At 49.8% G+C, this 27459-nt stretch overlaps 1 protein-coding gene across 1 annotated transcript in view; it reads left to right on the forward strand.

Moving 5' to 3' along the window:
• Positions 1–3560: 3560 nt before the first annotated feature.
• Positions 3561–27459, forward strand: part of LOC115635183 (papilin-like) — a 29097-nt gene continuing 5198 nt past the window's right edge. Inside the window, exons 1-9 of the mRNA XM_030533527.1 lie at positions 3561–3711; positions 7668–7841; positions 9553–9726; positions 10301–10474; positions 11228–11395; positions 11998–12171; positions 15761–15934; positions 21855–22028; positions 24322–24495. Of these exons, the coding sequence (XP_030389387.1) occupies positions 3630–3711; positions 7668–7841; positions 9553–9726; positions 10301–10474; positions 11228–11395; positions 11998–12171; positions 15761–15934; positions 21855–22028; positions 24322–24495 (1468 nt within the window). The 5' untranslated portion in view covers positions 3561–3629. The remainder of the gene's footprint in view (positions 3712–7667; positions 7842–9552; positions 9727–10300; positions 10475–11227; positions 11396–11997; positions 12172–15760; positions 15935–21854; positions 22029–24321; positions 24496–27459) is intronic.

The raw sequence follows: 27459 nt of genomic DNA on the forward strand, positions 1-27459 counted from the left end.
CCTGTCTGCTTTGTTACTGATGGTACCCCAATCGCTGTGTCATCTGCTAACTTTATCAGTGATGATTTACATTGTCTTCCAGATCATTGATAAAAATGTGAAATAGTGAAGGGTCAAGACCCGTTCCTTGTGGGACCCCACTGGGAACACTCCTGCTGCAGGACGATTCTCTGGTTACTGTTAAATTTTGAGACTGTTCAGTTACCCAGCTTTAATCCATTTAATATGGGCCGTTCTAGTTTTTTTAAACAAAATGTCATGTGGTATAAAGTCAAATCCCTTGAAAGGAGTCAAAGTATATTACATCAACACGAATACCTTTATCTGCCAAACTTGTCATCGCCTCAAACAAAGATATCCAGTTACTTTGACAGGATCTATTTTCCATAAAGCCATGATGACGAGCATTAATTACATTGCCCTCCTTTAATTCTTTATTGATTGAATCATGTACCAGCTGCTCCATTATCTTGCCTGGGATCAATGTCAGGCTGACAGGCCTATAAGAAGCTGGGTCACCCTGTTTACCCTTTTTAAAATTTGGTACAACATTAATTTTCTTCCAGTCCTCTGGAACGTCCCCTTTGCTCCAAGACGATTGAAGATCAACATTAGTGGTCCAGCGAGCTCCTTAACCTGCTCTTTAGCTCTAGAGCCTCCCACAAGTGTCCCAGCTGGAACATCCTGACCGAGCCCCCATTGGGTGCTGCCTGCTAGCAGCACAGCGGGAGGGAGGATTCTGAGTGGCAGCTACACCAAAGGGGGGTCTCGAAAGCGAGAGTTCTGCAAAGAGCCGTGCTGCTGCCCAGGCTGTGCCTGCAGCTCTGTGCCCAGCAGAGCTCACGCTGAGCCAGGGATCCTGAAGATGCAATGGCCTGTCTCCGCGTGCAGGGACTCCAGCGATGGCGGAGGCAATGGTAAGGTCTGCAGAGGGCAGGCCCCAGTGGGGACTGGGGCAGGGCAGCTCTCAGCAGCCTGTCCAAGGCGCCCCCCTCTCCCTGGGCTGGCAAAGTGCAGAGGGGGCTGTAGAGGGGCGGCTGCCCCACTCCCTGAGAGTGCGCAGACAGGCAGCCAATTAGAGAAGGGCTTACTGGGAGCCGATTGAGCCAGCCAGTCAGGGCTCAGCTTGGCCCTATATAAAGGGTGCCCAGGAAGGGCGCAGTCAGTCTGTCCCTGCCCTTTGACGGGCGGGGAGGGAGGCTGGGGGGCTGCCCCGCAGACACCGCAGTGCTGGCCAGGCTTGGGGAGCAGAGGGAGGCTCTAGCCCGTAGCCTGCCAGGCTGCCGGCCCTGAAGGGAAGGGCCTAGCGGGTGCAAGGGGCTGTAGGGGAAGTGGCCCAGGGAAGTGGACAGATGAGGGGAGAGAAGGAGGACAGCCGGGCTGCCGCCAGAGGGTCCCTGGGCCGGGACCCGGAGTAGAGGGCAGGCCTGGGTGCCCCCTTCCCCCCTTGCAGTACACCCCGCGATTGGCCATGGGGTGCGGCCATCACAGACTATGCCAGGTCCCTGACAGGAGGGATTAGACTTTTGGGGTGTGGTTGGACATGGTGGCTGGGGCGTAGAGACTGCTGATCAGCCCCCCGCCCCCCAGAAGGGGGTGTGGATGGACTGAGGGGCACTGCTGGAGGGCAGTGGTCCTGAAGAGGATGCCATGAGCTGGAGAGCTATGTGGGTTCAGACGCCAACCAAGGGTGAGGCAATGGGCGGGACACCACCAGGAGAGGGCGCTCCATGGACTGAGCTAATTCCCGGAGACAACCAGTAGGAGGCGCTGCGGTGGTGAGTTCCAAATGTGTCACAGGGACCCAGAGCTACTCCCCGTCAGAGAGGGAGAGAACGCGCACAGGCTGCAGTGCCACGCTAGTTTGAGCCAGAGACTTTCAGCTGGTCTGCTCCTCACCTCCTGCTGGACCGCAGAACAGGTGTACACATCCTTGAGGTATCATGCAACGCCTCTCTCCCCTTTTCCCTGCCAGTCCTCCTGGATTAGCACACTCCTCTGTACCAATATTTCAGCCATGAGACTTAGCCTCCCAAATCGCAGTGATGCCAGCTGAGTAATAATTTCGCTTCTGTGCTGATCCTTCCAGTTCAGCCTGTTTATTCCATACACTCCTTGTATTTGTGTACAGACATCTAAGATGTCGAGCAGATTCCTTCACGGTTGTGGCTCCTATGATCCTGTTGTAATAAATCCCCCCTTCCCAGTGATGTCCCTGCAACTCATAAAAATACCTGTAAAAGCACAAATGTGCTGCCTTGGGAAAGCAATGGAGTGATGGATGTTCACACGGTCCCCCAGTCCACATCCCCCTGACAGGAGGGGCTTTGACCCCATGCTGGGTGATGCTTGCTGCCATAAGGGCTGCGGCTGTTGTCAGGGCCAGAGGGTCTGCTCATAGCAGGGTCATCACACCCTAAGAGGAACATGAATGAACCACTCATACGGGGTCAGCAGACCCTAACAGGGACATGTACGTACTGCTTAGCTGGACTCATCACAGCCTAATGGGGAGGTTGTGGTGGGACCCCCAAGACCTCCCCATGCACCCTCCTCTAGTCATGACCGAGAGACGAGGGTCAGCAGCACAGAGACATTCAGCCCCCATCGTAAGACATCAGCTGAGGGAACCCACTGAGGAAGCTGGGTGCATGAGCGGCTCGGGAGTCCAGGGGCCCCGGGCATAGGGTGGGAGCCCAAAGACCTCCCCACGCACCCTCCTCCAGTCACATTCCAGAGACGAGGGTCAGCAGCACAGAGACGTGCAACTCCCGGCGTTAGACATCAGCTGAGGGCACCCGCGGGGTGGGACTGGGCAGGGGGAATAGAGATGGACGGGGCAGGATCCAGAGCACAGGACGTATACATGAATAGCCTAGGCCTTTTGGGGGGGGGGCTTATCCCTGTCCCACAAAGGAGTGTCAGAGACCCGGTGGGAGAGCAAGAAGGACGTAGTGACCCCTCCCTTAGCCCCCAGCCCACGGGGGCAGAGTGCCAGGGACAGGGTTAGGTTCTGGACCTGTTGCTGCGGCCAGCTCTAGGTGGGTGGGGGCACGAGTCCTGCTTTCTGGGCCATGGGGAGCTGCCAGGACGGTGTGCCCAGCATTAGGAATTACAGTGTGGCAGGCCTGGGCCCAGCAGCTCCTCGTGGGAAGCAGCAGAGGGAAGAGGGAGGGCTGGAGGCGAATGAAGACGCGTGTTTGTGTGTATTGGGAGAATGACAGATCTGGCTCTGGAGAACCAGCTCTTTGCCGTAAGCTGAGAGCGTCCTGTCCCGCTCAGCTCCTGGGGCCGGCGCTGGGTGGGCTTCATGAGAGGTTCACTCCAGGGAGGCCCAGTGATCAGTGGCCTCTGGGCTCAGCTGTTTGTCCCGGTGCCCCAGTCGGGCGTGGAGCCTCCTGGAAACATGAAGTCACCTCTGCAGCCTGTTATTACATTTCCACCTTCCTCACTCAGGGACGTTTCCCAACTCTTGCAGGGCCCTGCTGCTTCCCTGTTCCCTTTGGGAGGGGCAGACATTGGGGGTGCTCTCTTGTGCAATGTCCCCGCCAGTGACGGCAGTGCCGGGCTGGCATGATGGTATATAAGCTCGTGCAGCTCAGCGCTGGACATCCTGGCCCATCAGCACCATGAAATCAGGCCTCCTCCTCCTCCTGGGGCTCCTCGCCCTCTGGGCTGACCTGCTGCCTGCCTCTGGGCAGCTCCGTCAAGGTGAGGGCTCCCTGCCCCTGGCTCCCAACCCAGCCCGGCAGCCAGCGCTTCCCTCCTGCCTGCCCCCACCCTGAGCCTGCCCCCAGCCCCGTTCGCTCTCAGCGGGTCCTGCCATGTATCCCCCATGCAACACAGCCCCTCTCAGTGTCCCTGGCCCTGCTGCCAGCCCCGGTGTCTCTCGCCCCCTGGGCGTGGGGCTGTCCCCAGACGTCCCCCATTTCACCCCAGTGAGGCCTCCTTCCTCTGTCCCCAGCTTTTTGCTCTTCGCCTCTCGCTCTGGGACACTGAGCCCCCCTGGCTCTTCCCAGCCCTCTGGCTGCTCCTGGAGCCGTTCTACCCTCTAGGCTCTCCCTGGTGAGCCCCTCATGCCCATGGCTCTGACACCCCCCTCGGATCCCACGGGGTGAGCTGAACTCCTGCCAGGACCCGTGAGATCGCCCAGGAGCAGGGGCTCCCACAGGGGAGCGAAGGGCAAGACACTCATCAAGCCTATGGCTGAGCCGAGGCTGGGGGTCGGTTGACTGCTCATCTCTCCCGGCTGTCCAGACAGCAGCCTGGGCCCTGGCAATTGCTGTCCTGCCCGCTGTGCTGCAGGGACCACCCCGGCCCCAGCTGGGAGATGGGCTTCATGGGCTGTTCTGTCGGTCCCTGTGCTGCCACAGCCTCCCCTCCCTGCCCCACTCAAATGATCCCCCCAGGATCTTCCTCCTCTGCTGCTCAGCCCCTGCCCCCATGCCATTTGGACAGCTCTGCTCTGGCTCCTCGTTCAGATGTAACAATACTGCAGAGCAATAAATGCTGATGGGGAAGGTTTGAAAAGGAAACTGACTGAATTAATCTAGATAAAAGGCCCTACTGACATGGTTCAAGGACTGTGTTTAAATCATGCTTGGTAAAAACAGAAGATGTGGAACCGGAAAATGACCCCAAATTAGTGTGTCCTATATTAGACCTAATTGGTGGACAAAATAATGAGGGGATGGGCTATTCCACCCTCTGCACTCCCTTTGTGGGTCCTAAGAAAGTGAACAAGGAAGTGTTATTTAGCCCTTAACTTAACTCAAGAGCCAGAGGCCCGCCAATGAAATGAACAGGCAGCAGGTTTAAAACAAACATAACGCACAGTCACACAATGCACAGTCAACCTGTGGAACTTGTTGCCAGAAGATGTTGTGGAGACCAAAATATAACGGGATTCAAAAAAGAATAAGATAAGTTCCTGGAAGATAGGTCCATCAACGGCTATTAGCCAGTGAGGAATGCTACCCCATGTTCCGGGTGTCCCTAAACATCTGACTGGTAGAAGCTGGGACTAGACGACAAGGGATGGATCACTTGATGATTCCCTGTTCTGCTCAGACCTGGTGAAGCATCTGTCCCTGGCCACTGTCAGAAGATCGGATACTGAGCTGAACTATTGGTCTGACCCAGTGTGATGAAGCAGAGAAACTGTCAGCCTGCACAGCAGGGGTTAAGGAGAGCCTTTGGGCCCAGCTAGCCCATCCCCATTATACATGCAGTGAATGCCAGGCCTGGGGGGCGGAAGAACAGGAGAGAGCCTGGCCCAGTTTGGGGCTGACCGGCAAAGAGGCAGGATCACCAGCTGGCCGGCCAGGACAGCCGGCTGGGAGTAAACACTGACTCCACAGCCAAGGAAAATAGCCATGGAGCCTCCAGCACCTGGGCAGACCTCAGAGACATCGTGGGGCTCACCCCTACCAGCTTGTGACAGCCCTGTCTGAAGGCGCCTTGGACTGTGGTAAGGCACCGCTCAAAATGGGACCCTCCAGGAAGTCAGCTGACCAGCAAACTGGGCTAGAGAGGCCTCTCCCCCAACCTGAAGAGACTGGCAGGGAGCAGGCCAGGGCAGCAGATTCTGACTCCCTGCTGGAAGGGCCGCCCTATTCAAGGGTTGACATACATAGAGCCCTGGGCTGGGACACGGTGCAGAGGGAGGGCCCAGATCCCCCTACCTCTCTTGGCCTTCAAGACTGAGGCTCCTCAACCAAGCGGGAGACTGAGGGCCACATGCTCTAACCACTAGGCAGCTCAGCCCTGCAAGCTGCCTATTACACCCAGTATGATCATTCTTATGTTCTTAAGAAAAAGACTTTGGGGGGAAGATGGAAGAAGAGACAGAGACTACTGGAATGAGCTTCATCATCATGACTGCCATCCTCTCACCCCATTTCCTGGGGTCTCAGGCCTTTATCGCCCTCACCACAAGAGATGGGCTGACCACAATGACCTAAGGAGAGAGGGACCCAGATGACATCGCCTCCCAGTCAGTGCCAGGTGAATCCCAATCACCACCTGGGATAAAATGGGCTCAGACTTTAACAGCAACAAACAGCTCCATCCCATCTCAGCTAACGTCTTCTCTTTCCCACAGCGGGACAGTTGGTGCATCTTCACTACCAGCTAAGAGAGGCCAGAGAAGAGGGGGTTTCCTTCTGAAACTCTGTCCAGCTAAAGGGACAGGGACCAAGGGATGGGGTTAAAACGAAAGCCTTATTTAATGCTTAACGTTTCAAAGGCTTCAGCTGTTTTCCTTACTTTTCTGTATCTTTAATAAAAGGTTAAAAAGATTTTTACTGTAGTGATTGCTCCATTGCTGAGCAGGCTGAGGTCTCTGTATTCCAAGCCCCAGACCTTGATTAACACTGTTTAATGTTGGCCAGGGGCTGGGTTCTGTTACCACTTTTGGCCTACATAGTCCATCTAATTAACACAGTGCCACTGTCACCAGGCCTGATCACCAGGAGCTCTGGGAGGAGCCCAGATATAGGTGGGAATGACGCTAAGTGAAAACAGCTCATTAGTTCTGGGAGCTGAATTCTAGTCCTGCCTTGGCAGCCTCAGGGCTGGGGAAATGATAACAGAATTCATTTATAAAAATGTTCCCCATCTGTGACAAAGTGGGAATGTTCTTGCTGTGTTATTTGAATGCTGAGTGGGGAGTATTGACCTGGAAAGGTTGCAGGGGAGTTGGGACTTCCGGCTTTGGGGAAGGGAACATACCTGAGCATGTAACCTGAGAACCCAGGAGGTGGGTTGGAGGTCAGGTAACACCTCTGCCCGGGAAACTGGACAAAGGACACAAAGGCTTGGGAAGGAGCCGAGAGGAGGCTGAGTGAGAGGCTGGAGGGAATTTCAGTTTGGAGCTGGCTGGGAAATGGAGAGGGGGCACCCCAACAGGGCGTAGGCTCCCCGATGGGGCTGTGGCCTCCCTGGCGCCCCAGATGGACCTAACTAAAGGGGGTCCTGTTGTCTGTACCGGGAAGAGCTGTTTTGGACTGTGTTCCTGTCGTCTAAATAAACCTTCTGTTTCACTGGCTGGCTGAGAGTCGTGGTGAATCGCAGGAAGTCGGAGGTGCAAGATCTAGTCTCCCCCACACTCCGTGACACCATCCAAATCTGTGCAATATATTTTCAAGTAAAACTGCCATGACAGTACCTGCAAGCAGGAAAACTGAGCATGTAACTGACCTCAAGCAGTCCAAAGACCATGAGCATGCATGTGTAGGTAGACAGTTTACATACATGCTCAGTAACTGTGCATTCAGTTTAGGTGTGCAACTGGGCATACGATTTGTCTGCCCATTTCTCTGTTTAACTTCTCCAAAACCTTCTCCAGACTCCGCTGCCCTGGGCTCCTCCCCCTACCAGTCTGTTCAGTTTGGAGAGAGCCCTCTCTAGTTCTGAACTTTCTTCAACTACTAATTTAAATGACATAATTCTTAAGGATGAGTTTTTCATAGGGGTTCTGATACCCCAGAGATGCTCACAGCTCTCACACATTAGCAACAAGGTCCTTGTTTAGCCCCATCTCCCACTCCAGGCACTGCAGCTTGCATCCACCTTGAGACTGTGGCCTCGTTAGTTTCGAATCAGGCAGCTGAGATCCTTTGCAGGGTTCCCTGTTCCTTCCTAACCCACCTTTCTTTGCTCCGTAGCTAACCCAATCTGCAATCTCCCTGCGGATCCTGGCCCATGTTTCACCTACAGCCTCAACTACTTCTACAACTCGGTCACCAAGAGGTGTGAGGAGTTTGTTTATGGCGGCTGCCAGGGCAATGGGAACAGGTTTGACACTATGTTCAGGTGCCTCAAGACCTGTGGAAGCTCAGGTAAGACAGCAGAAGAAACTCAGCTAGTTGGGTTATGAGCTGTCGAGGTCAAAGGAATGTGAATGAAAAGCAGCTGGGGCCACAGAGGCTGATCCCCACTCTAATGACTGACTGGCTGCATCACAGCAGTGCCTAGACCAGCGGTTCTCAAAGCCGGGTACCTGCTTGTACAGGTATCAGAGGGTAGCCGTGTTAGTCTGGATCTGTAAAAGCAGCAAAGAATCCTGTGGCACCTTATAGACTAACAGACGTTTTGGAGCATGAGCTTTCGTGGGTGAATACCCACTTCCTCAGATGCTTGTACAGGGAAAGCCCCTGGTGAGCCAGGCCAGTTTGTTTACCAGCCGTGTCCGCAGGTCTGGCCGATCGCGGCTCCCACTGGCTGCAGTTCACCACTCCAGGCCAATGGGGGCTGTGGGAAGTGGCGTGAGCCGAGGAATGTGCAGGCTGCTGCTTCCAGCAGCCCCCATTGGCCTGTGTGATGGAGTAGGGGCTGTCTGTCTGGGGAATGGGAGAGCAGGGGAGGACTTTAGGGGATGGAGGATACCGGAGGCTGTAACCTGAGCTAGGTAAGGGAGGGGAAATGTCAACACCTTTGCCCGGGAAGGGGGACAAAGGAAGGGAGTGGCAGGAGGGAAGCAGTTGGAGTTTGGGCTTGGGGCTGGATGGGCGGAATTCAGGGTATCCTAGCTAGGATCCAAGCACCCTGAAAGCCCAGAAGGACTTGATGGAGGGGTCCTGACTGTGCCTGCAAGCTTTGCTGTAACCTGTATTCCTGTTGTCCAATAAACCTTCTGTTTTACTGGCTGGGTGAGAGTCACTGTGGGTCCCAGGAAGAGGGTTGCAGGACTGGACTCCCCACACTCCGTGACAGCCTGGAGCGGTGAACCGCGGCCTGTGGGAGCCACGATCAGCCGAACCTGCAGACATGGAAGGTAAACAAACCGGTCTGGCCTGCCAAGGGCTTTCCCTGAACAAGCGGTAGACTGGCTTTGAGAACCACTGGCCTAGAGGATCCAGCAGAGCCAGGACCCCATCATGCCAGGTGCAGCATAGATGGCATTGTCCATACTTCTGCAGTCCATCCCCAGGCGAAGCTCCCACGTCAGCCTCCAGGCCTTTCCCTGCCTCAGGACATCATGATTTCCAAGGTGCACCATCCTGTCAACCAGCATGAAGGGTCTCACTGCCTCTGCACTGAGATTTTAGTTTTGCTTGTAGCTAAATGACGTTGATCAGCATTACAGTTTATTCCAGCTATAGGTGAGATTGTAATTGACACCAAGACAAAATGATCATAAAGATACAATATTAAAACAGCAGAAAAAGATCAGTAATTTTTGCAGTAGATCCCAATCCCAGAATGTTCAGCACGCCAGTTAATGTGCCTAATTTGTATGAAAACGTGCTCATGCATTTTCTCTGCCCATTTGTTTGCATAACATGTCCGAAAATTTGGCGCTAACTGTTCTTCCATTAATAGTTGAAATGGTGTTGAGCTGTGGGCTCTCTTGAGAATGGGTTTTACATGGGGTTGATACATCAGATGTGCACACCTTTCTCATGCCCTAAGGACTAGGTCATCTCCACTCCAGCTGCTGCACATCACTGCTAGCCTGGGGCGAAAGACTTTGCTAGCTTTCAAAGAGGAGACTGAGCTCCTTTGCAGAGTCCCCCTGTTCCTCCTCACTTGCTTCTCTTTATTCTGTAGCTAAAGATATCTGCAAGCTCCCTGTGGAGCCTGGCTCGTGTCAGGCCTACATGACCCGCTACTTCTACAACTCGGCCACCAAGAAATGTGAGATGTTCCGCTACGGTGGCTGCCAGGGCAACAAGAACAGGTTTGCCACTAAAGACCAATGTCTCAAGACATGTGGACAGCCTGGTAAGAGAATGATGGAAACTCAGGTAGTTGGGTCATCAGGCTGCCCCGGTAATAGAGACATTAATGAAAAGCAGCTGGGGCCACAGAGACTGATCTCCACTCTAATGACTGACTGGTTGCATCACAGCAGTGCCTAGAGGATCCAGCAGAGCCAGGACTCCATCATGCCGGGCGCTGCAGAGACGCAGTGAGAGGCAGCCCTGGCCCTGAGGAGTACACAGTCTGACTAGGCAGAGGGAGGAGGGCTGAGGACAGCATGGGAGAGGAGTCCATGGCACAGCTCATGCTGGGAGCAGAATCTAAATTGAAGGTCCCTGAGTCCTGGTAGCTGCATTCCAGCCAGCTCTGGAAGGCCCTTGGCTAGGGCGTTAATGACAATAACAATCCTGCTGAACACGTCTGTACTCTGGCACCCAGAACCACTGGCCTGGCTCAGAGGAGTCATGCTTGTCTCTGGCACAGCTGGGGCGGGGCCTGAAGGAGCAGGAGTGAGTCCCAGTTTGAGACACTTCTGTGCTGGAGAGATGGCTCAGACAGCTGCCATGAGTGCTGGGCATTTCCTCTCTAACCCCAGGAGAGAGCCCACAAGCCCAGGTTGCCTTTGGCTCAGGGATCCTGGTGTCCAGAAAGCCAAAGCAGCAGCCACCTTCCGGCGTTATTTATTACAAGCTGGGTGTGCAGACGCTCTTTAGCGTGATGCAGCTTGGGGTGCGTGATGATGTCACTAAGATACATTCAGGGTTCCCCAGTGACCCAGCAGCCACCCCAGCCGGGGACTCTCCCGAGAGTTACTGAGCTGGTGTCACTCCATGTCCATCTGATCAGCAGTGAAAGTGATGGTATTGTCCATACTCCTGTAGTCCATCCCCAGGCGAAGCTCCCACGTCAGCCTCCAGGCCTTTCCCTGCCTCAGGACATCAGGATTTCAGACCTGCACCATCCTGTCGACCAGCATAAGGGGTCTCACTGCCTCTGCACTGAGATTTCAGTTTTGCTTGTAGCTAAAAGGTGTCAATCAATGTTACAGTTTATCAGAGTTTTAGGTGGATTTTTGTTATAATCTAGATAAAAGAGCTACAAAGAAATTGTATTAAAACAGCAGAAAAAATTGTAAGTACATTTTGCAGACAGGTCCCATTTCTGAGAATTTTCAGCATGCTGACTTATGCTCCTAGTTTTCCATGGAAAACTGCATATGCATTTTGTCAGCCTATTTGTCTTCCCGACTTTTCTGAAAATCAAGCACTAACTGTTCTTAAGCTACTAGTTTAAATGGTATAATGCTTCAGAAGGGGTTTTACATGCGTCTCTGGTACACCAAATATACTCACAGCTTCCATGCATTAATGACAAGGCCCTCATTTACCCCATCTCCCACCCCTGCAGCCACTTCACACCCACCCTGGAGACTGATGCCCTGTTAATCTGTAATGTGAAGGCTGAGACGCTTCACCGATTTCCCATCTATGCTAACCTGTCTGTCTTTCTTCTGGAACTAAAGAGATCTGCAAGCTCCCTGCGGAACCCGGCCCATGTTTTACCTACATGTCCAGGTACTTCTACAACTCGGTCACCAAGAGGTGTGAGGAGTTTGTTTATGGAGGCTGTCAGGGCAATGGTAACAGGTTTCCCAATATGGACGAATGTCTCCAGACCTGTGGAAGCTCAGGTAAGAGAGCAATAGAAATTCAGCTAGTTGGGTTGTGAGCTGCCCAGGTGACAGAGACATTAATGCAATCATGCTGGGGCTGCAGGGACTGATCTCCATTGTAATGGCTGATTGGCTGCATCACAGCAGTGCCTAGAGGCTCCGACAGAGATAAAGACCCCGGCGTGCCAGGCGCTGCACAGACACACAGAGCTCGCAGTCTGACTAGACAAAGGGTGGGAGGGCTGAGGATGAGTACTTTGAGAAGAGTCCATGGCGCAGCTCCTGAGGGGAGTGAACTCACTTGAATGTCCCCCGAATCCTGGTAGCTGCATTCCAGCCTGCTCTGGAAGCCCCTGCTAGGGACATAATGACAATAACAATCCTGCTGAGCATGTCTACAGCCTGTACTTCCTGAGACTGGGTTTCACACGAGGTCCTGATATACACACAGCTCTCATGCACTGGGGGCAAAGTTCTCTGGTAGCCCCAACTCCCGCTGCACCTCACATCCCCCGCCCATCCCGCTACAAGACTGGGCCCAGTAAGTTTCAAATTAGGAGGCCGAGCTCCTTTGCAGAGTTTCCCCTTTTCCTCCTAACCTGTCCCTCTTTATTCTGTAGATGTAGATATCTGCCAGCTCCCTGTGCAGCCTGGCCCGTGTAAGGCCTACACTACCCTGTACTTCTACAACTCAGCCACCAAGAAATGTGAGGAGTTCAGGTATGGTGGCTGCCAGGGCAACGAGAACCGGTTTACCACCAAAGACGAATGTTTCCAGACATGTGGACGCCCAGGTACCGTGATGATGGAAACTCGGTTGGGCTGTGATCTGCCCAGGCCAGAGGCACATTAATGCAAAGATGCTGGAGCCACAGGGGTGATTTTCAATAAATCTTTGAATACCTGGGATGGTCCAGGCAGGTTTTTGTCTAACCTGCTCTTAAACACCTCCAGAGATGGAGATTCCACCACCTCCCTAGGCAATTTGTTCCAGTGCTTAACCACCCTGACAGTTAGGAACTTTTTCCTAATGTCCAACCTAAACCTCCCTTGCTGCAATTTAAGCCCATTGCTTCTTGTTCTATCCTTAGAGGTTAAGAAAAATAATTTTTCTCCCTCCTCCTCGTAACAACCTTTTATGTACTTAAACTGTTATCATGTCCGCTCTCAGTCTTCTCTTTTCCAGACTAAACAAACTCAGTTTTTCCAACCTTCCCTCATAGGTCATGTTTTCTAGGCCTTTAATCATTTTTGTTACTCTTCTCTGGATTCTCTCCAATTTGTCCACATCTGTTCCAGAGTGTGGTGCCCAGAACTGGATGCAGTACTCTGGCAGAGGCCTTATCAGTGCTGAACAGACTAAAAGAATTACGTCTTGTGTCTTGCTTACAACACTCCTGCTAATACAGCTCAGAATGATGTTCGGTATTTTTTGCAACAGTGTTCACTGCTGACTCATATTTAGTTTGTGATCCACTATAACTAAGCCTACATTTAGTCACGGATATATTTAGTAAAAGTTATGGACAGGTCACGGGCAGTAAACAAAAATTCACAGCCCATGACTTGTCCATGACTTATCCTATATACCCCTGACTAAATTTGGGTGCTCGTGGGGATGGCGAGTGACCCGGGGCCTGGCTGCGCCTCTGCGTAGGAGCCGAGGGATGTGTTGCCAATTCCAGGGAGCTGCCCTGAGGTAAGCGCTGCCTGGAGCCCATAACCATCCCCTGCACCCGAACCCCCTGCCCCACCCTGAGCCCCCTCCCACACCCAAACTCCTGCTGCTGCTGGAGGATGTGGGGCATGATGGCCCAAGACTGCCCCAGCAGTGGCTGGTGTGGCTGGCCCAGGGGCTGCCTGAGCCGTTCAGGCAGCCCTTGGGCCAGCTGCATCAGCCACTGCAGAAGTCACAGAGGTCATGGAATCCATGACTTTCCATGACTTCCGTGACAGACTCACAGCCTTAACTATAACCCCCAGATGCCTTTCCGCAGTGCTCCTTCCTAGGCAGTCATTTCCCATTTTGTATGCGTGCAACTGATTGTTCCGTCCTAAGTGGAGTACTTTGCATTTGACCTTATTGAATTTCATCCTGTTTATTTCAGACCGTTTCTCCAGTTAGTAAAGATAATTTTAAATTTTAATCCTGTCTTTCAAATCACTGCAACTGCTCCCAGCTTAGTATCATCTGCAAACTTTCTGAGGAGTCTTGATGCATTTATCTAAATCATTTATGAAGATAGCAAACAGAACCAGACCCAGGAGAGATTCCTGCAGGACCCCACTCGATATGTCCTTCCAGCTTGACTGTGAACGCTTGATAACTACTCTCTGAGTACGGTTTTTCAACCAGTTGCGCACTACCTTATAATAGGTTTGTCTAGGCTATATTTCTCCGGTTGTTTCTGAGAAGGTTGTGTGAGATAGTATCAAACAGCCTTACCAAAGTCAAAATGCATCAAGTCTACCAGTTCCCCCATCCACAAGTCTTGTTACCTTGTCACAGAAGGATACTAGGTTGGCTTGACATGATTTGTTTTGACAAATCTATATTGACTATTACTTATCCCCTTATTATCTTCTAGTTGCTGTACACGAGTGCAGCCGGGGCTCGACCCTCTCCGGGGGGGAGCAGGGGAGCCACACCGCCTCACGACAGTACTCACCAATTGATTGTTTGCTTATTTGCTCCATTACCTTTCTGGATACTGAAGTTAAGCTGATTGGTCTATAACCCCCTGGCTTGTCTTTATTCCTCTTTTCATGACTAGGTACTATGTTTGCCTTTTTCCAGTCCTCTGGGATCTCGCTGATCCTCCATGAGCAAAGCTAAGAGTTTGTCATGGATATTTTTAATAAAAGTCAAGGACAGGTCATGGACAATAAAGAAAAATTCATGGAAGTCCCTGACCTGTCCCTGACTTTTACTAAAAATATCCCTGATAAAATGGGAAGGGGCTGGGCAGCTGTGGGGTGGCTGGGAGCTCCGGGGCCCTCACCACCTGTGAGCCCTCAGAGCTCCAGGATGCCCTTGCCCCACCCTCCCCCATGGTGGCCAGGAAGCTGCGCGGATCCCCCTGCCCCCTGCAGTGGCCAGGGAACTGCGGGGTACCCCTGCTACTCATGGCAGCTCAGAGCTTGGGGGCCTGCTGCCTCAGGTGGCAGGGGTATCTTGCAGCTCTCTGCCACTGTGGGAGGTGATGGGACCCTGCAGCTTCCAGCTGCTGCGGGTGAAGTCTCACAGAGGTCTTTGGAAGTCACAGATTTCGTGACTTTCGCGACCTCCATGACAAAATCGTAGCCTTAGCCATGAGTTCTCAAAGATAAATGCTAATGGCTCATAAATCTCTTGAGTCAGTTCCTTAAGTATTCTAGGGTGTGTTTTGTCAGGCCCTGCCAACTTGAAGGCATCTAACTTGTCTAAGTAATTCTTAACTTGTTCTTTCCCTATTTCAGCCTCAGAGTCTGCCCCCATTTACACTGATGTTCACTCTATCAGTCACCCGATCACTGCTAATCTTTTTGGGGAAAACTGAAAGAAAAAAGACATTTAATGCTTCCGTCATTGCTATGTTTTCTGTTATTGTCTTTCTCTCCTCATTGAGTAATGGGCCTCCCCTGTCCTTGGTCTTCCTCTTGCTTCTAATGAATTTGTAAAATGTTTCCTTGTTACCCTTTATGTCCCTAGCTAGTTTGATCTCATTTGTGCCGAGACCTTTCTAATTTTGTCCCTGCATGCTTGTGTTGTTGTTTTGATATTCATCCTTCATAATTTGAACTAGTTTCCCCTCTCCATATGGCTCTGTTTTGAGTGTCGGGTCATTGAAGATCTCCTGGTTAAGCCAGGATGGTCTTTTACCAGACTTCCTGTCTTTCCTATACTTTGGGGTAGTTTGCGCTTGTGATCTTAATAAAAAACAGCTAACTCTCCTGAATGTTTTTTCCCCCTTAGACTTGCTTCCTGTGGGATCTTACCTATCAATTCTCGGAGTTTGCTAAGGTGTGATTTCTTGAATTCCATTGTCTTTATTCTGCTGTTTTGCCTCCGTCCATTTGCACCTAATTTGCATGAAAACTTCCACATGCATTTTGCTTGCCCATTTGTCTGCCTGATGTTTCTGAAATCCTGGCCCTAAATGTTCTTGAGCTCATCACTTCAATGACTTCATTCTTAGGCATATGGTTTGCCAGGGTGCTGATACACCAGATACACACAGAGAGCCTAGGGTCAAGGTCTTCTTTTAGCCCCATCTCCTACCCCAGCTGCTGCACCTCGCAACCAGCCTGGAGCCCAAGAGCCTGTCAGTTTCAAATGAGGAAGTTGAGATTCTTTGCAGAGGGCGCCCCTTTTCTGCTAACCCATCTGTCTTTCTTCTGTAGTTAAAGAGATCTGCAAGCTCCCTGGGGATGCTGGCTCGTGTTTTTCCTACATGACTCGCTACTTCTACAACTCGGTCACTGCCAGCTGTGAGGAATTCGTTTATGGTGGCTGCGAGGGCAATGGGAACAGGTTTGCCACTAAAAATGAATGTCTCAAGACCTGTGGCAGCCCAGGTAAGAGAGCGAGAGCAACTCGGACTGTGAGTTGCTGAGGAACAGAGATGTTAATGCAAAGATGCTGGGGCCACAGGAGCTGATCTCCATTAGCTGTATCATGGCAATGCCTAGAGGACCCACCAGAGATCATGTCCCCACATGCTGAGCACTGCACGTGGAGACAGCTCTGGCCCAGAGGAGCTCACAGTCTGACCAGACAATGGGTGGGAGGGCTGAGGATGGGTACTCTGAGAGGAGTCCGTGATGCTGCTCGTGATGGGAGGCGGACCTCAGCTGAAGGTCCCTGAGTCTCTGCATTCCAGCCAGCTCTGGAAGATCCCTGGCTAGGGCATTAATGACAATAACAATCCTGCTGAACATGTCTGTAGCCTGGCACCCAAACCGGGGACTCTCCTGAGAGTTACTGGGCAGGTTTCATTCCATGTCAGTCTGATCAGCAGTGAAAAGGTTTTGTCAATACTGGGGACAAGATCCTCCTGTGCATCCCCAGACAAAGCTCCAGCCGCAGCCTCCCTGGCTCAGGACATCAGGATTTCAAAGAATGAGGAGTCCTTGTGGCACCTTGGAGACTAACAAATTTATTTGAGCATGAGCTTTCATGGGCCAAAAGTCACTTCATTGGATGCATGCCATTTCAAAGCTGTACCGTCCCTTCAACCAGCATGACAGATCTCACTGCCTCTGCACGGAGCTTTCAGTTTCGTTTTTAGCTCATTGACGTTGATCAGCACTACATTTTATTCCAGTTATACGGGGACTATTTGTTAAGATCTGGACAAAATCAATTAAAAGAAATAACATTAGATCAGCAAAAGAAAGATAAGTGATTTTTGCAGTTGGATTCCAATTCCCAGAATGTTCAGCATGCCAATCTAGGCACCTAATTTGAATGGCAAACGGCACATGCATTTTGTCTGCCCCTTCGTCTGCCCAATGCTTCTGACAATCTGGCCCAAAACTTTCTGCAGTAATAATGTTAATGATAAAAAGCGACTCATAGACTTTAAGGTCAGAAGGGACCATTATGATCATCTAGTCTGACCTCCTGCACAATGCAGGCCACAGAATCTCACCCACCCACTCCTGTAACAAACCCCTAACCTATGTCTGAATTATTGAAGTCCTCAAATTGTGGTTTAAAGACCTCAAGGTAGAGAGAATCCTCTAGCAAGTGACCCATACCCCATGCTGCAGAGGAAGGCGAAAAACCTCCAGGGCCTCTGCCAATCTGCCCTGGAGGAAAATTCCTTCCCAACCCCAAATATGGTGATCAGTTAGACCCTGATCATGTGGGCAAGACTCACCAGCCAGCACCAGGAAAGAATTCTCTATAGTAACTCAGATCCCAACCTATCTAACATCCAATCACAGACCATTGGGCCTATTAATAATCAAAGATCAATTAATTGCCAGAATTAGCCTATCCCATCATACCATTCCCTCCATAAACTTATCAAGCTTAGTCGTGAGGCCAGATATGTCTTTCGTCCCCACTACTCCCCTTGGAAGGCTGTTCCAGAACTTCACTTCTCTAATGGTTAGAAGCCTTCATCTAATTTCAAGTCTAAACTTGCCAGTGTCCAGTTTATATCCATTTGCTCTTGTGTCCATGTCACAGAGTCACCAGGCGATGCTCTGGAACTGCTCCCCACCAAGCCAGGAAGGACTTTGGGGAGCCTCCTCTCCGTTGGAGCAGACTTGTTCAGGGCAAGAAGCTCACACGTCTTCACCTTCTGGGTCTCTCCTTGGAGCATTCAGCATCCTCTGCCCCTCCGTGCACTTCCCACAGCGAGTCCACCCCAGCGGGGTCCTGGGGAAGCCGGAGGGTCCTGCACCCCCACTTTGCAGTCAGATGTGACTCGCAGCCAGCCAGTAAAACAGAGGTTTATTCGATGACAGGAACAGGATCTAAAACAGAGCTTGTAGATACAGCAAACCAGACCCCTTGGCCAGGTCCATTCTGGGGGGCAGTGAGCCAGACCCCCACATCTGCACTTCACTCCTCATCCCCAGCCAGCTCCAGACTAACAACCCCCTCCAGCCCCTCCTCTCTGTTCAGTTCCTTTCCTGGGCCAGGAGGTCACCTGATCTCTTTGTCTCCAACACCTTCAGCTGGCACCTTTGCAGAGTAGGGGCCCAGGCCATCAGTTGCTAGGAGACAGAGTGACAGGCATTTAGGTGCACTGGCCCCTTCCTCTGCAGCAATCACACACCCTTATTCCACCACCTAGATATTAAGTACTGCATAGGGGACACTGCAGCACCAACACAGTATTCAGAGAGAACATTAAGAACATTCCCAGTTCGTCACAGTCCACATTGGTACTAAGCTTAAATAATTCCTCTCCCTCCCTGATATTTATCCCTCTGATATATTTATAAAGAGCAATCATATCCCCCCTCAACCTTCTTTTGGTTAGGCTAAACAATCCAAGCTCTTTCAGTCTCCTTTCATAAGACAAGTTTTCCATTCCTCAGATCATCCTCGTAGCCCGTCTCTGTACCTGTTCCAGTTTGAATTCATCCTTCTTAAACATGGAAGACCAGAACTGCACATAGTATTCCAGATGAGGTCTCACCAGTGCCTTGTATAACGGTACTAACACCTCCTTATCTCTACTGGAAATACCTCGCCTGATGCATCCCAAGACCGCATTAGCTTTTTTAACGGCCATATCACACTGGCGGCTCGCAGTCATCCTGTGATCAACCAATACTCCCAGGTCCTTCTCCTCCTCTGTTACTTCCAACCGATGTGTCCCCAATTTATAACCAAAATTCTTGTTGTTAATCCCTAAATGCATGATCTTTCACTTTTCACTATTAAATTTCATCCTATTACTCCAGTTTACAAGGTCATCCAGATCTTCCTGTATGATATCGTGGTCCTTCTCTGTGTTAGCAATACCTCCCAGCTTTGTGTCATCTGCAAACTTTATTAGCACATTGTGATGGAGTAGGGACTGTCTGTGTGAGGAATGGGATAGCAGGGGAGGATTTTAGGGGATGGACCACACCGGAGCTGTAACCTGAGCTAGGTAAGGGAGGGGAAAGGTCAACACCTTTGCCTGAGAAGGGGGAACAAAAGGAAGGGAGTGGCAGGAGGGAAGCAGTTTTGAGTTTGGGCTTGGGGCTGTGTGGGCGGAATTCAGGGTATCCTAGCTAGGATCCAAGCACCCTGAAAGCCCAGAAGGACTCGATGGAGGGGTCCTGACTGTGCCTGCAAGCTCTGCTGTAACCTGTGTTCCTGTTGTCCAATAAACCTTCTGTTTTACTGGCTGGCTAAGAGTCACTGTGGGTCCCAGGAAGAGGGGTGCAGGGCCGGACTCCCCCACACTCCATGACACATATTCCCACTTTTTGTGCCAAGGTCAGTAATAGAAAGATTAAATAAGATTGTCCCAAAACCGATCCCTGAGGAACTCCACTAGTAACCTCCTTCCAGTCTGACAATTCAACTTTCAGAACGACACGTTGTCGTCTCCCCTTTAACCAGTTCCTTATCCACCTTTCAGTTTTCATATTGATCCCTATCTTTTCCAATTTAATAATTCCCCATGTGGAATCATATCAAATGCCTTACTGAAATCGAGGTAAACTAGATCCACTGCATTTTCTTTGTCTACAAAATCTGTTACCTTCTCAAAGAAGGAGATCAGGTTGGTTTGGCATGATCTACCTTTTGCAAAACCATGTTATATTTTGTCCCAATTACCATTGACCTCAATGTCCTTAACTACTTTCTCCTTCAAAAAAATTTCCAAGACCTTACATACTGCAGATGTCAAACTAACAGACCTATAGTTACTCAGATCACTTTTTTCCCCCTTCTTAAAAATAGGAACTATGTTAGCAATTCTCCAGTTGCACGGTACAACCCCTGAGTTTACTGATTCATTAAAAATTCTTGCTAATAGGCTTGCAATTTCATGTGCCAGTTACTTTAATATTCTTGGATGAAGATTATCTGGGCCCCACGATTTAGTCCCATTAAGCTGTTCGAGTTTGGCTTCTACCTCGGATGTGGTAATATCTACTTCCATAGCCTCATTCCCATTTGTCATCCTACCCTTATCCCTAAGCTCCTCATTAGCCTCATTAAAGACTGAGGCAAAGTATTTGTTTAGATATTGGGCCATGCCTAGATTATCCTTAACCTCCATTCCATCCTCAGTGTTTAGCGGTCTCACTTCTTCTTTCTTTGTTTTCTTCTTATTTATATGGCTATAGAACCTTTTGCTATTGGTTTTAATTCCCTTTGCAAGGTCCAACTCTACATGGCTTTTGGCCTTTCTCACTTTATTGAGGTCCATGTTCTGACCTCAATAAGGTAGCTTTCCTTGCTAATTCTGCCCATCTTCCACTCCTTGTAGGCTTTCTGCTTTTTCTTAATCATCTCTCTGAGACACTTGCTCATCCAGCTTGCTCTACAACTCCTGCCTATGAATTTTCCCCCCTTTCTTGGGATGCAGGCTTCTGATAGTTTCAGCAACTTTGACTTGAAGTAATTCCAGGCCTCCTCTGCCTTTAGATCCACAAGTTCTTCAGTCCAATCCACTTCCCTAACTAATTTCCTTAATTCTTTAAAGTTAGCCCTTTTGAAATCAAAAACCCTAGTCCCAGATCTATTTTTGTTTAATCCTTCCATCTAGTTTGAACTGAATTAGCTCATGATCACTTGAACCAAGGTTGTCCCCTACAACCATTTCTTCTATGAGGACCTCACTACTCACCAAACCCAAATCTAAAATGGCATCCCCGCTTCCTGGTTCAGCAACTACTTAGTGAAGGAATCCATCAGCTATCGCATCCAGGAAAACCTGAGCCCTATTATTATTACTAGCACTTGTCCTCCAGTTTATATCTGGGAAGTTAAAGTCTCCCATGATCACACAATTCCCATTAGTGTTTACTTCATTAAAAACATTAAAGAGGTCTCTATCCATATCCAAATCAGATCCCGGCAGTCTGTAGCACACCCCAAGCACTATCTCAGGGAAGGCTCTAGTAGCTTTCTTTCCCAATGAGATTTTTGCCCAGACAGACTCTGTCTTATCTATTCCATCCCTTCTTATTTCTTTACAGTTAAGCTCGTCATTGATATACAGTGCTACTCCATCACCTTTGCCTTTATTTCTGTCTTTGCTAAACAGCACGTAGCCTTCAAGACCTGTACTCCAGTCATGACTACTATCCCACCATGTTTCTGTTATCCCTATAATATCCGGTTTCACTCCCTGCACCAGTAGCTCTAGTTCCTCCCTTTTGTTACCTAGACTCCTCGCATTAGTGTACAAACATCTTAATTTTACTGTTTGGCTTCACGACATTCTTTACCCGATTAGGCCCAGACATTCTACCACCAGTATCACCTGTTAGACTGGTATCTACACTACCCTTCCTCCTTATGTCCATTCTTCTACCCATGACTGTATCCTCTCTTACTTTATTTTCTTCCCTCTCAGTGTTAAATTCTGGCGTGGAGATTACCTGCACATCTCCCAACCATCTCCCCCATATTCCTAGTTTAAAGCTCTCTTAATCAGTTGTGCCAGCCTCCATCCTAGAAGTCTATTTCCCTCCCTACTCAGGACAAGGCATCCTGTGGCACCTTATAGACTATCAGACGTATTGGAGCATAAGCTTTCGTGGGTGAATCCCCACTTTGTCAGATGCATGTCAATGTTAATGATGTCATTCCTGAGCGTTGATAGTACGTGGGGCTCGGTACAGCCGATACATACAACTCTCTAGTGCTAGGGACAAGGTCTCTTTTAGCCTCAGGTCTGACCCCAGTTGCTGCCTCTTTCGCCCCTCATGGAGCCTGTGGCCTTGTTGCTGTTGAATAGGAGCCTGAGATCTTTCACGGCGTTCCCCCCGCCCCCTTCCTCCTAACCCGTCTGTTGTTATTCTGTAGATACAAATATCTGCCAGCTCCCTATGCAGCCTGGCCCATGTCAGGCCTACGTGTCCCACTACTTCTACAACTCGGTCACCAAGAAATGTGAGACGTTCCAGTACGGTGGCTGCCAGGGCAACGAGAACAGGTTTGCCACTAAAGACGAATGTCTCAAGACCTGTGTGCGACCAGGTAAGAGAGTGAGAGAAACTCAGCTAGCTGGGTCGGGAGCTGCCAGATAATCCAGACGTTAAAGCCACAGGGGTTGATCACCACTATAATGACTGATTAGCTGCATCACAGCAGTGCCTGCACAGACCAGGGCCTCATTGTGCTAGGGGCTGTACAGAGGAGGCTAGGGAGTTAATGACAAGAACAATCCTGCTGAACACATCTATAGCCTTTCCCCCAGGACTGCACACCTGCTGGCCTGGCTCAGCGAGTCGTGCTCATCTCTGGCACTGCTGGGGTGGGGGCTCACAGGGCAGGACACTTCAGTGCTGGAGAAACAGCTCACACAGCAGCCAAGGGTGCTGGGCATTTCCATGTTAACCCCTGAGAGCGCCCAGGAGCCCAGCTTTGCCTTTGGCTCAGAGATTCCATACACAGCAAAACTAGACTGTCCGAACCTGATCCTGAATGCAGCTGAGCCCTGGGATGAGCCCGGCCCCTCGCTTACTGGGCACTGGCAGGCGTAACTGCAGGTCTTTCACCTTCCACTGCCCTGCTCTGCTCCCTACCATCTGGGTCCTCCCCCCCGCCTTCCACAATTAAGGCAGGAGTGACAGAGAGACAGCAGGCCCTATGGGGGCGTGGGATACAGTACTGCCAACTCCAAATGTTCAAAAACCAGGAGTCCGGCTCACCAAAAATCATGAGATTGGCTTTAAAACCATGAGATGATGTGAATGCAGTAGATGTGGTGATCTTTTTATTTGCCTTCTGCTTTTTGAGCCTGTAGGGTGCACTGGGGTCACATTTTGTAGCTTTCTTCACAGTCATGAGGGCTAGAAATGTACTTTTTCTTTAAAAAAGAAGGCTGAAATCATCACAGAGCCACTTGACTCCAGAAGCTGGAGCTTTAAGGAAACCAATAATTATCATGAGATGCATGTGTCACAGAGTCCCCGGGTGATGCTCTGGAACTGCTCCCCACCAAGCCAGTCAGGACTTTGGGGAGGATCTCTCTCTTGGAGCAGACTGTCTTCTGGGCAAGAAGTTCACACGGCTTCACCTCCTGGGTCCGACTTTGGAGCATTCAGCATCCTCTGCCCCTCTGTGCGCTTCCCACAGTGAGTCCACCCAAGCAGGTCCTGGGGAAGCCAGAGGGTCCTGCACGCACCCCCACTTCACAGTCAGATGTGACTCTTAGCCAGCCAGTGAAACAGAAGGTTTATTTAGACGACAGGAACACAGTCCAAAACAGGTCTTGCTGCTACAGACAACAGGACTCCCTTTAGTTGGGTCCCTCTGGGGCCCTCAGGGAGGCCACAGCCCCGTTGGGATGCCCAAGCCCCATTGGGGCATCCCCCTCCATTTCCCAGCCAGCTCCAAACTGAAAACTCCCCCCAGCCTCTCACTCAGCCTCCCCCGGGCTCCTCCCCAAGCTTTTGTCCAGGGTCCCGGGCAGAGGTGTTACTTGGTCTCCAACCCCCCTAATGGGTTCTCAGGTTACATGCTCAGGTATGCTCCCTTTCCCCAAGCAGGCCGTCCCAGCAAAACTCCCCTGCCACCTTCCCAGGCCAACGCTCCCCACTCAGCATTCACAGAACACATCAAGAACATTCCCACTTCCTCACAGCATGAGAAAATCGTGAGAACTGGCAACACTGTCAGGCCCCACCAATATTCAGTGCCTGGTTGATCAGCAGTGAAAGGCGATGGTATTGTACATACCAGGCACAAGGTCCTGCAGTGCATCCCCAGGCAAACTCCTGCTCCAGCCTCCAGGCCTTTCCCTGGCTCTAAGGATTCAGAGCTGCACAATCCCTTCAAGCAGCATGATGGGGCACACTGTCTCGGCACTGAGATTTCAGTATTGCTTGTGGCTAAATGATGTCAATCAGTTAAAGTTTTTCCGAGTTATAGTGAGACTGTAGTCAAGGTCTAGACAAAATTGTTTAACATGAATTATATAAAGACAGCAGAAAAAATGTCAATTTTGTAGATAAATCCCAATTCCTAGAATGTTCATCATGCAAATTTATGCGCCTAATTTCCTTGGGAAATTGCATGTGCATTTTGTCTGCCCATTTGGCTGCCTAATGTTCATGAAAACCTGGCCCATGGTGCTTCCACGAATAGCTGAACTGGTGTAGTTCTTGTGCCTGGGTTTCACATGCGGCTCTGATACACCCGCAGCTCTCGGGCATTTGGGTCAAGTCCTTGGTTAGCCCCAGCTCCCACCCTTCTCACCTACGCCAGAGCCCAGGCCCTTGTTCGCGGCTCAGTTCCTTCGCAGATTTCCCCCTTTCCTCCTTTGCAGTTAATGATGTTTGCAAACTCCTTCTGGACTCTGGCTCATGTTTTTCCTATGTGACCCGCTACTTCTACAACTTGGTCACCAAGAAGTGTGAGGCGTTCACTTACGGCGGCTGCGAGGGCAATGGGAACAGGTTTGCCTCCATTGACGAATGTCTCAGAACCTGTGGAAGTCCAGGTAAGAGAGTGAGGCTATGTCTACACTACAGGATTATTCCGATTTTACATAAACCGGTTTTGTAAAACAGATTGTATAAAGTCGAGTGCACGCGGCCACACGAAGCACAATAATTCGGTGGTGTGCGTCCATGTACCGAGGCTAGCGTCGATTTCTGGAGCATTGCACTGTGGGTAGCTATCCCATAGCTATCCCATAGTTTCATAGATTCATAGATTCATAGACTCCAGGACTGGAAGGAACCTTGAGAGGTCATCGAGTCCAGTCCCCTGCCCTCATGGCAGGATCAAATATTGTCTAGACCATCCCTAATAGACGTTTATCTAACCTACTCTTAAATATCTCCAGAGATGGAGATTCCATAACTTCCCTAGGCAATCTATTCCAGTGTTTAACTACCCTGACAGTTAATAACTTTTTCCTAATGTCCAACCTAAATCTCCCTTGCTGCAGTTTAAACCCATTGCTTCTTGTTCTATCATTGGAGGCTAAGGTGAACAAGTTTTCTCCCTCCTCCTGATGACACCCTTTTAGATACCTGAAAACTGCTATCATGTCCCCTCTCAGTCTTCTCTTTTCCAAACTAAACAAACCCAATTCCTTCAGCCTTCCTTCATAGGTCATGTTCTCAAGACCTTTAATCATTCTTGTTGCTCTTCTCTGGACCCTCTCCAATTTCTCCACATCTTTCTTGAAATGCAGTGCCCAGAACTGGACACAATACTCCAGCTGAGGCCTGACCAGTGCAGAGTAAAGCAGAAGAATGACTCCTCGTGTCTTGTTTACAACACACCTGTTAATGCATCCCAGAATCACGTTTGCTTTTTTTGCAACAGTATCACACTGTTGACTCATATTAAGCTTGTGGTCTACTATGACCCCTAGATCTCTTTCTGCCATATTCCTTCCTAGACAGTCTCTTCCCATTCTGTATGTGTGAAACTGATTGTTCCTTCCTAGGTGGAGCACTTTGCATTTATCTTTATTGAACTTCATCCTGTTTACCTCAGACCATTTCTCCAATTTGTCCAGATCATTTTGAATTTTGACCCTGTCCTCCAAAGCAGTTGCAATCCCTCCCAGTTTGGTATCATCCGCAAACTTAATAAGCGTACTTTCTATGCCAACATCTAAATCGTTGATGAAGATATTGAACAGAACCGGTCCCAAAACCGACCCCTGCGGAACCCTACTTGTTATACCTTTCCAGGAGGATTGGGAGCCATTAACAACTACTCTCTGAGTACGGTTATCCAGCCAGTTACGCACCCACCTTATAGTAGCCCCATCTAAATTGTACTTTCCTAGTTTATCTATGAGAATATCATGCGAGACTGTATCAAATGCCTTACTAAAGTCTAGGTATATCACATCCACGGCTTCTCCCTTATCCACAAGGCTCGTTATCCTATCAAAGAACGCTATCAGATTAGTTTGACACGATTTGTTCTTTACAAATCCATGCTGACTATTCCCTATCACCTTACCACCTTCCAAGTGTTTGCAGATGATTTCTTTAATTACTTGCTCCATTATCTTCCCTGGCACAGAAGTTAAACTAACTGGTCTGTAGTTTCCTGGGTTGTTTTTATTTCCCTTTTTATAGATGGGCACTATATTTGCCCCCTTCCAGTCTTCTGGAATCTCCCCCGTCTCCCATGATTTCCCAAAGATAATAGCTAGAGGCTCAGATACCTCTTCTATTAACTCCTTGAGTATTCTAGGATGCATTTCATCAGGCCCTGGTGACTTGCAGGCATCTAACTTTTCTAAGTGATTTTTTACTTGCTCTTTTTTTATTTTCTCTTCTAAACCTACCCTCTTCCCGTAAGCATTCACTATACTAGACATTCCTTCAGACTTCTCAGTGAAGACCGAAACAAAGAAGTCATTAAGCGTCTCTGCCATTTCCAAGTCTCCCGTTACTGTTTCCCCCTCCTCACTGAGCAGTGGGCCTACCCTGTCCTTAGTCTTCCTCTTGCTTCTAATGTATTGATAAAAAGTCTTCTTGTTTCCCTTTATTCCCATAGCTAGTTTGAGTTCATTTTGTGCCTTTGCCTTTCTAATCTTGCCTCTGCATTCCTGTGTTATTTGCCTATATTCATCCTTTGTAATCTGACCTAGTTTCCATTTTTTATATGACGCCTTTTTATTTTGTAGGTCACGCAAGATCTCGTGGTTAAGCCAAGGTGGTCTTTTGCCACATTTTTTATCTTTCCTAACCATCGGAATAGCTTGCTTTTGGGCCCTTAATAGCGTCCCTTTGAAAAACTGCCAACTCTCCTCAGTTGTTTTTCCCCTCAGTCTTGATTCCCATGGGACCTTACCTATCAGCTCTCTGAGCTTACCAAAATCCGCCTTCCTGAAATCCATTGTCTCTATTCTGCTGTACTCCCTTCTACCCTTCCTTAGAATTGCAAATTCTATGATTTCATGATCACTTTCACCCAAGCTTCCTTCTACTTTCAAATTCTCAATAAGTTCCTCCCTATTTGTTAAAATCAAGTCTAGAACAGCTTCCCCCCTAGTAGCTTTTTCAACTTTCTGAAATAAAAAGTTGTCTGCAATGCAGTCCAGGAACTTATTGGTTAGTCTGTGCCCCGCGGTGTTATTTTCCCAACATATATCTGGGTAGTTGAAGTCTCCCATCACCACCAAATCTTGGGCTTTGGATGATTTTGTTAGTTTGAAAAAAGCCTCATCCCCCTCTTCCACCCGATTAGGTGGCCTGTAGTAAACTCCCAGCACGACATCACCCGTATTTTTTACCCCTTTTAGCCTAACCCAGAGACTCTCAACACTTCCGTCTCCTATGTCCATCTCCACCTCAGTCCAAGTGTGTACATTTTTAATATATAAGGCAACACCTCCTCCCTTTTTCCCCTGTCTATCCTTCCTGAGCAAACTATACCCATCCACACCAACATTCCAGTCGTGTGTATTATCCCACCAAGTTTCAGTAAT

This window comes from Gopherus evgoodei, chromosome 14 (genome assembly GCF_007399415.2).
Source record: "Gopherus evgoodei ecotype Sinaloan lineage chromosome 14, rGopEvg1_v1.p, whole genome shotgun sequence".
Classification (NCBI taxonomy): domain Eukaryota; kingdom Metazoa; phylum Chordata; order Testudines; family Testudinidae; genus Gopherus; species Gopherus evgoodei.